This window comes from Oncorhynchus kisutch, linkage group LG23, assembly GCF_002021735.2.
Source record: "Oncorhynchus kisutch isolate 150728-3 linkage group LG23, Okis_V2, whole genome shotgun sequence".
Lineage (NCBI taxonomy): Eukaryota > Metazoa > Chordata > Actinopteri > Salmoniformes > Salmonidae > Oncorhynchus > Oncorhynchus kisutch.
In genome coordinates this window covers 33100909-33111037 of record NC_034196.2, presented here as the reverse complement: position 1 = coordinate 33111037, position 10129 = coordinate 33100909, and the positions used below count along the sequence as shown (strand labels likewise).

At 41.1% G+C, this 10129-nt stretch overlaps 1 protein-coding gene across 1 annotated transcript in view; it reads left to right on the top strand.

Annotated features, from left to right (window-relative positions):
* Positions 1–10129, top strand: part of loxhd1a (lipoxygenase homology PLAT domains 1a) — a 49664-nt gene that overhangs the window by 2723 nt on the left and 36812 nt on the right. The window contains exons 2-4 of the mRNA XM_031802660.1: positions 1513–1627; positions 3866–3946; positions 9713–9900. Coding sequence (XP_031658520.1) covers positions 1513–1627; positions 3866–3946; positions 9713–9900 — 384 coding nt within the window. The remainder of the gene's footprint in view (positions 1–1512; positions 1628–3865; positions 3947–9712; positions 9901–10129) is intronic.

Sequence of the window (10129 nt, the reverse complement as noted above, 5' to 3'; positions counted from 1 at the left end):
ACTTCCCCCTGAGAATTGTATGTTTTGAACAATGTGTTTTCTATTTTTCGGTGTATTGCTTGAGAGTGTATATCATTTTGATCACTTTGTTTATAAACTGTTTTGAGGTGAATGTTTCATTTTGCAAGAGGAGTCAGAGGTTATGTAAATAGTGCTTGAAGATGAGGTTTTGTGTTTAATGTTTTCAGGAAATGGAGCAAGGTTTCAGAAATTGTGATTTAGCAATTGAGAAAAACTGTAACCATGATCTGCATGTTACCTAATGCTATTGACTGGCAAGGGGGTTTTACCCAAACGCCCTGGTTACATTACTCTATAGCCCAAGCTCTATCCTATTACTACCATGTGCAAAAAGGTGCTATCTAGAATCTTAAAGGGTTCTTTGGCTGTTTTCATAGGAGAACCCTTTGAAGAACGCTATTTGGTTCCATGTAGAACCCTTTCCACAGAGGTTTCTACCTGGAACCGAGAAGGGTTTTTATCTGGAACTAAAAAGGGTTCTACCTGGAGACAAAAAGGGTTCTTCAAGGCGGAAAGCCAAAGCTTTTTCTAAGTGTACTTTACCTTCAGTTCTCAGTGGTATAGAAAACACCTAATGAAGCCTGATGAAGCATGATGAAGCCTGATGAAGCCTGATGAAGCCTGATGAAGGATGAAGACATAATATAACAAAGGAAATCATTCGGGAACCTATAACAAACCAGGTTCATATTGTTTGTATAAAAAGAGCAATGAAATGTAATCACACCAGACTCAAGGAATTATAGAAAGCCCTTCCACTGACTTACAGCTTTAGCAGCAAAACAAATACATCTACACATGCTTTAGTCACAGAGATAAACACAGAGAGACGGGTGTGGTGGGTTCCAAACAAACACAGTCATACGATACTGAGGAGTGTTCATCTACCTTCCTCCCTGTCTGTTTGGAGGCTGTCAGTTAGTCAGACAGACAGAGTGAGAGGGAAAGGGAGAGAGAGAGAGAGAGAGAGAGAGAGAGAGAGAGAGAGAGAGAGAGAGAGAGAGAGAGAGAGAGAGAAATCCAGCTCTGAAATGTGAGAGAGAAAGCCTTAGTAGGCTTGCAGCCAGGCATGGATTCTCCAACGGCAGATTATCTGCAGTGAGTTCCCTGGCAGCCCTCTATGGAAGGAAACATAATGCTACTAATTGCGCCATCGTAAAAGGCTATCAACATGTTTTCAGGTGACACACTGCCAGTTCTTATGATCTTACTTTTATCCTATTTGTTTATGAAGCCTGGTCAAACTTATGGAGAAATAGATTGGACAGGGTTCAGGCCCAATGTTCAGCTGACGCTGTAAAGCGAGGTCATGCCCACAAGCAGAAGGACAACATTTTTTATCTGCGTTTCAGCAGGGCTTCTGAATAGATTGTTGTGTTGCGGGCTCAACTAATGTATCAAATCAACTAAAGAAATGATGCCTCACCTCTCTCTCTCTCTCTCTCTCTCTCTCTCTCTCTCTCTCTCTCTCTCTCTCTCTCTCTCTCTCAGTGTATGAGGTGGTGACTGTCACAGGTGATGTGAGAGGGGCAGGCACAGACGCCAATGTGTTTGTCACTCTTTTTGGAGACTTTGGCATCACTCCCAAAGTGCACCTGGCCAGCAAGTGAGTTCAATGTTATTTTCTCCTAATGCATATGTCAGCTCTGCGGTATTACTAAAAATAAATGCTGGAATACATCACTTACTATAATGAACTACTGACTCACAGAGGGTCAGGGTTATAAAAGGACACGATCCCAATCATGTTCCATATTATCTTATAAATGTAATCCTGAACTCAAAATGCTCCGTCAATATGTTTCAATCTTTAGTATTAATTTATTGCTAGCATTGAATTATATACACTGTGAATCATTGACAAGGCATACGTTTTCATCCTAATTCATGAATGTACAATTTGGATGTTGTGAATGGGATGTACAATGTGGAATTTTACTATTTGTGCAGAAAAAAAAATCATTATCTATGCCAACTGTTACTCTTTAACCTTTAACCTTTGCATTTCTCTCTGATTCTTCAGCACAGAAAAGAGGTATTTTTATCAGTCTACCTAAGGATGATTATTACAGTATGATTACCTGTGTTGTGTTGCATTGTGGGTATGAGGCTGTATAAGAGTGCAGTCCTGTAACTTTAACCACATGAGCCTCACATGAGCTGACTTAGTGATGCTGCTCTGACCTCAACTATCAAATCAATATATTTATCAAACCACAAAAAAAGCAACTGATCATTTTAAGAACTGGCCTTATCACGTTTGCCAGATGGTCATAGAAATGATGTGACTGATGGATACGATCCATTATGAGAAGAAGCAAAGCTTGTAATGTGTTTGATAGAGGCCTGGCTAAAGTACGGGATGCACTCCGTACACATAATGGACACACAGAGTATCTGGAGTAAGGAAGAACTACGTGACATGGCCGGTCTTCTTTTCATTTAGAGCAAATGAAAGAAGACCACGATGTCATTTCCAGACGACACACTAATCTGTGTCGTAATATGAGGACCCATAGTACAGGGACTGTTATCATGCAAGTCGCAGGCTCTCCTTATCACTACACACCCATGGATACGCAGATAGATTTACCCGTATACAGTATCCTGTACCTAGGCCTCATCTATAGTACAGTTGACTACACCTTGTCACTCACACCTGGAAGTCCTGTCATTCTCCCCCATCACATTAGACACATTGACTCAATATGTCACAGAATATACAGATGAACATACGAAGATACTGTATATATACACATGTATGTGCATATAGTATGTATGCAGTCTGCTGTGTATATTCATGTGTCAATGTGTAATTCATTACAAATAGCTGTGACATATAGCTTTATAGTTATTACCAACATTACAACTGAGGAGTACAGTTTCACCTTACTCAGATATAGCCGATGTCCTGTATGTTCTACCTGTATTATGGAATGATCAATGAACATTTGCATCATGATACAGGTAAGTGGAAGCTCTGGTTTTCAACAGGTCTGCAAGATTGGAACAATCAAGGCAGAGCGAAATGCAACATTTTGGAATTCCGATGGAACTGTGCAGATATAACTGTTCAAGTGACATGAATTCCAAAGTTTGCATTGGGGTTGATTTGTTTTGTCAATGTCCGTTTGAATTTCTTTTGCAGGTACATTTTAGACACAGTGTTGGACAGTCATTTAGTCCTTTAACAAATTTTCCCCTTTATTTAGGGAGTGCAGGCCTGGCATTATCACATAGAGTTGAATATTCACCATAATTGTGGGCAGGGGAGCATTAAGAGAAATGTGGGTCAATGACAATGCCAGGTCTATTCTCTATTGTCGGAGGGTATCGTATCTGATTCACCACGGATGGCAGAGAAGGACCTGCCGCAGAGACACCAGCTATCTGTCACTGTCAGAGGTAGAGGAGTGGGTAGAGGAGTGCCAAAACCCCAGACTGTCTCTGGGCAGGTGTCCGATTCTACCACCCTGTGACAGAGACAATAGTAGGCAGGCCTATGCACATGACACTTTGGATCTGACGCTGAATAGGATTGTCTTTCAGGTAACACTTTATTTGATGGTTCATATGACATGAATATGACATAAGACCTATCATGAGGTGTCATGTACATTCAAGACCACTCATGTCAAAGAAAGTGTTACCAATATTTTAGAGGGGGCAACAGAATACTGGGATTCTGCCACCCTTACCAGCCTGGCAGGAGATCCTCATTGTGCCTCACACTAAGTGGTCTAATCTGTCAACAGCTGCAATTGACCAGATCTATCTTTATCCCTATTTATCTTGTAGGCTGTCTCTCTCTCTCTTGCTCATGCTATCTTTTTTCACATTACAGAAGCCGAACGGCATTTGAGAAAAATAAGACGGACGTGTTCCGGATTAAAACACACAATGTTGGGCCCTTGAAGAAGCTGAGGTACAGCATGGCTTATGGTGATGGCATCATGGTGACTGGTTTAACTTATAGTACACTACATTAACAGCATACTGTCCTGTAGTCGCCGACTGAGTTTATAATGCCTGTGGGGGATTTCCTCAGAATGATCACTGAGCGTGAAGCACCATCTGTTCACTGGGGGTTGTGATAATGATGGTGCTAGAGATGGGATCTGGGTCACATCCCAGTCTTAAAAAGTGAGGAGACATAGATTGTCTGAGTGACTGCAATGCCCTGGGTGTTGGTAGTAGCCTAGAGCTATATCTTTATAGGAATAAAAAAAAAATCAAACATCTGAAAATCTGAAGTGCAAAATACAAGCAGTTTTACATCTCGACCAGAGATGGGCAACTTTTATGGGGGTGGGGGCCACATAAAAAACGGAACTCATCACGAGGGGCCGCAGTGGCTTGTGGGTCTGCGTATCCACATCCACCCCCCCCTATTTTAGTGGCCCTCTCGCCAGCTAGTTGCCCATCCCTGCTCTAGACCATCTTCATTATCCATTCCAATGTGTTCTGAAACTTTCCAGGGCTAATTGTCAATTAACCACTACCTAAATTAATAGGCCTACAATTTCTCATAACATAGGATATTTAATCTGTAAGATGCCACTTTGGGTGACATTTTATCTCTGCAAAACTGAACTTAACTATGCAAAAAAAGGCCTACTCACAATGTCGTAGCAGGACTGGTCAGTGGTGTAGTGGTGCCTGGAGACGTGAGTATACTTCTCCAGGTATTTCCCAAACGGCCCGCATGGCAAAGGAAAGGCACCTTGTGTGAAAAATTACGTTTTCCTAAAATTTTAAATGTGTTTTCTATAGATTTGTCAGGTTTTCACTCTCAAAATCACACTTTTTTATAGAAAAACTACAAAAATGTGATGTTTTAAGTCCACAATACTGCTTAAACCACATCAGATGACCATTTTTGAAGTCTGGGAAAAATCCTCATGATGTCGTTCTGCCAGGTAGGCCTACTTTTAATTGGGATGGTTTTTTGGGAAAGCATTCAGAAATGTTCAAAGAGCGCATGAGGACTGAAATGCACATGGCAAAGATTCAACCAAGACTTCGGACCAAACTTTTTAGATACCTGGTTTGCGTAACCATTGTTGCCTTAGATAGAATTTACTGGCAGATATCTACCCTACCAGCTACCAATGTCTTTCTTCTGTGAGCTGCTCCATATTTTGCGAAAACTAGACTATGTGTGCGGCGAGTATGTTAATATGTCACATACTTTGCATTTGTGTATGCTACTTTGTGCATGATTATTATCTATTGTACTACATGCAAACACTATACATACAAAAATATGTGGGCACCCCTTCAAATTAATTCAGCCACACCCATTGATGACAGGTGTATAAAATCAAGCACACAGCCAAGCAATCTCCATAGACAAACATTGGCCGTAGAATGGCCTTACTGAAGACCTTCAATGTGGCACCGTCATAGGATGCAACCTTTCCAACAAGTCAGTTTGTCAAATTTCCCTGCTAGAGCTGCACCAGTCAACTGTAAGTGCTATTATAGTGAAGTGGAAACATCTAAGCAACAACGGCTCAGCTGCGAAGTGGTAGGCCACACAAGCTCACAGAACAGGACTGCCGAGTGCTGAAGTATGTAAAAATCGTCTGTCCTCGGTTGCAAAACTACATTGTTCCAAACAGACTATGGAAGAAAGGTCCATGACCGAGCAGCACCACACAAGCCTAAGATCACCATGTGTAATGCCAAGCGTCGGCTGAAGTGCTGTAAAGCTTACCGCCAGTGGACTCTGGAGCAGTGGAAACACGTTCTCTGGATGATGAATCACGCTTCACCATCTGGCAGTCCGACAGACGAATCTGGGTTTGGCGGATACTAGGAGAATGCTATCTGCCCGAATGCATAGTGCCAACTGTAAAGTTTGGTGGAAAAGCAATAATGGTCTGTGGCTGTTTTCATGGTTCGGGCTAGGACCCTTAGTTCCAGAGAAGGGTAATCTTAACACTATAGCATACAATGACATTCTCAACGATTCTGTGCTTCTAACTTTGTGGCAACAGTTTGGGAAAGGCCCTTTCCTGTTTCATCATGACAATTCCCCCGTGCACAAAGTGATGTCCATATAGAAATGGTTTGTCGAGATCGGTGTGGAAGAACTTGACGGCTAGCACGGAGCCCTGAGCTCAACTCCATCAAACACCTTTGGGATGAATTGGAAGGCGACTGTGAGCCGGGCTTAATCGCCCAACATCACTGTCCAACCTCACAAATGCTCTTGTGGCTGAATGGAAGCAAGTCCCCGCAGAAATGTTCCAACATCTAGTGGAAAACCTTCCCAGAAGAGTGGAGGCTGTTATAGAAGCAAAGGGGGGATGAACTCCATATCAATGCCCATGATTTTGGAATAAGATGTTCAACAAGCAGGTGTCCAGTGTAATTGATACAGTGTAAGCCTACACCTCCACTCAGGGTGAGACTACCACATTTGGGGGTCCCCGCATTTGGGGAGAGGGGGTCAGCTAACTTCCGGCATTTGAACACATTCTGCAATGGAGCAAAGAGAAACATTTGCAGTTTTATAATGCTATCCTAGACATTCTGTCATGAGGCTAAGAGAAAATGATGCTGTTTTAAATCAAATTGTAAACTTTTTGCCATGGGGCAGGGATTTTTTGGATTGTTTTATAGATCATCTCATGTTGATCTACATTTGAAGTCAGAAGTTTACATACACTTAGGTTCTTGTTAACGAACTATAGTTGTGGCAAGTCGGTTAGGACACCTACTTTGTTCATGACACAAGTAATTTTTCCAACAATTGTTTACAGACAGATTATTTCACTGAAAGTTCACTGTATCACAATTCCAGTGGGTCAGAAGTTTACATACACTAAGTTGACTGTGCCTTTAAACAGCTTGGAAAATGCCTCCGCTCAGGAAGGAGACGCGTTCTGTCTCCTAGAGATGAACGTACTTTGGTGCGAAAAGTGCAAATCAATCCCAGAACAACAGCAACAGACCTTGTGAAGATGCTGGAGGAAACAGGTACAAAAGTATCTATATCCACAGTAAAACAAGTCCTATATCGACATAACCTGAAAGGCTGCTCAGCAAGGAAGAAGCCACTACTCCAAAACCAACATAAAAACACCAGACTACAGTTTGCAACTGCACATGGGGACAAAGATCATACTTTTTGGAGAAATGTCCTCTGGTCTGATGAAACAAAAATAGAACTGTTTGGCCATAATGACCATCGTTTTGACCATCGTGGGAGGAAAAAGGGGGAGGCTTTCAAGCCGAAGAACACCATCCCAACCATGAAGCACGGTGGTGGCAGCATCATGTTGTGGGGGTGCTTTGCTGCAGGAGGGACAGGTGCACTTCACAAAATAGATAGCATCATGAGGGAGGAAAATTATGTGGATATATTGAAGCAACATCCCAAGACATCAGTCAGGAAGTTAAAGGTTGGTCGCAAATGGGTCTTCCAAATGGACAATGACCCCAAGCATACTCCCAAAGTTGTGGCAAAATGTCTTAAGGGACATCAAAGTCAAGTTATTGGAGTGGTCATCACAAAGCCCTGACCTCAATCCCATATAAAATTTGTGAGCAGAACTGAAAAAGTGTGTGCGAGCAAGGAAGCCTACAAACCTGACTCAGTTACACCAGCTGTCAGGAGGAATTGGCCAAAATTCACCCAATTTATCGTGGGAAGCTTATGGAAGGCTACCCGAAACATTTGACCCAAGTTAAACAATTTAAAGGCAATGCTACCAAATACTAATTCAGTGTATGTAAACTTCTGACCCACTGGGAATGTGATGAAAGAAATTAAAGCTGAAATAAATCATTCTTTCTACAATTATTCTGACATTTCACATTCTTAAAATAAAGTGATGATCCTAATTGACCTAAAACAGGAACTTTTTACAAGGATTAAATGTCAGGAATTGTGAAAAACTGAGTTGAAATGTATTTGGCTAAGGTGTATGTAAACTTCCAACTTCAACTGTATAAGCTATTTTCCTGATATTCTACACATTTTACTATCATATGCAATCAGCCGCCTACCACTGCACTACGTTGATACTAATGACTTGGGAATAAGAAGTGAGTTTAAACTATGCCCACTGAAAAAAAGTGTGTATAGGAATACCTGCAAAGCCTCCACTACACAACAGCGTCTTGTGTTCTTTCATGATATGACCTCTGTGAGAAACAAGTGTCGGAGTGCACCGTATTTTCTCTGGGATTTCTTTGCCACAACAAAAATCAGAAAATGGAAAATAAATGAAAAGGTCATTCAAGTCTAGGCTAGCAGGCTATCATTATAGCAGGCTATAATTCAGCTACAATATTAAGTGAGTGAGTGTTATTGTTTTTTTAAAGTTCAGTGCTGTTCTCTGTAAAAATAAAGTGTTTTAAAACTAGCCTCCCAATAAGCTGCCAACATTATGAAGGTGTTGAAAAGGTATGCAAATGTGTCTCCCTGCATATGCTCCGATAAAACCCATTAGGTCTATCATCCCAACATTTTTTTGGAGTGCTTCCCCAGTACTTTCCAAATGGTGGCAGCTTAGCTGCAAACATGGTAGCTCGTAGTTGCAATATTATAATATCATATGTTTTTGTTTAACAGTGTTGTGTCTCCTATAGAATGAGTTAGAATATCAGAAGGCTAATTGTTGGGTGTCCAATACTCCTGTAAGAAAAGCAATGGTCCAACCCTCATGTCTTTTTCATAATCCGTTTAAATGTATTGGAGTTTTTACACTTGCAGGATGTGGCCAAAATGACCAAATAGGACAAAAACTGGTTGAATCAAAATGTCCACATCATTTCGACAAAATAAATCAACGTGATGACGTTGAATCAACTCAATGTGGAAACTTGACTGGATTTCCTATTTATTCATACAATTTTGAACCTAAATCCAATGGCATCATGGTGAAATGTTTTATTGATTTCATGTTGAATTCACATTATTTGACAACTCAACCAAACGTAAATCACAACTAGACGTCTATGCACAGGGTGACTAAATCTAGAAAAATGCACAGCATCTTGTCATCTAGGAAGGATGCTGTGCTAGAATGAACTAACGTTACTTGACAGGCTCACTTTGAACTCGTCATCTTTCTTCTCGAATCCACAGGACATAAAACAACATAGAGGTAAGATATACATTTTGAGACGTGACATGTAGTACTATTTTCATATTTTAGTATACGCTTTTCATTGTAAATGCGAAATTCCTGTCATTTTTTTGAAGATTTATAGCAAAAAAACACGTGTATCTCTTTGAAATGTAAACAGAGCACTGAGCATACTGCAAGCTTTTTATTTTCAAAGCCTTTTACATTTAATTCAGTTCATGTCATGTTAATTTATCTTTTTGAGACCCGCGGAAACAACTCTGTAGATGGCCACCAAAACATGTAAAATCCTCTAAGTTGCTGTGAGAAAGCTGCACTGCTCTGTTGATGCTTGTTATTGGATGTATTATGTCACGAAATCTGACTTTTTGGATATACTGTTAATTAAATGTTAGAGAAATACATTTCTTGAACGATTCAGAACATGAATAATCATGTGTGTCTTGGTAAAATGTTTTTATAACATAAGGAAGTGAAATTTCATCACCAAAGTGCGTTTTCACCCACTGTCAGAGTGGGTGGAAATTTGAGTAATTGTCAAATGAGGAGACGTTTCCTCCAGTACCTGACTGTCATTGTGTCCCCAGGATTGAACATGACAACACAGGTGGCTTGAACGCCAGCTGGTTCCTGGACCGGGTCGTGGTGACCGACATGAACCGTCCACACCTGCGTTTCTACTTCGCCTGCAACAACTGGCTGAGCCGTGAGGAGGGGGATGGCCTGTATGTCAGAGACCTGCTGGGCAGCCTCAACCCCATGGATGTCCCCAAACGTAGGTTACTCTGGAATGCATACCTTTACACACAGTATGCTATACAGGTTAAATCCACATAGAAGATGTGTAGGCTACATTGCACAAGACTGTACTCTACAGTTCATACTGTCCACTGCATACCTATTGCAGTGAATACACTCTACAGTGCATGCAGTATATGACGTAAAGGAAAACCCTTTCATTTAATATAATTTAGGAGCAGCATGCTGTATCTTGTGGTATCTTG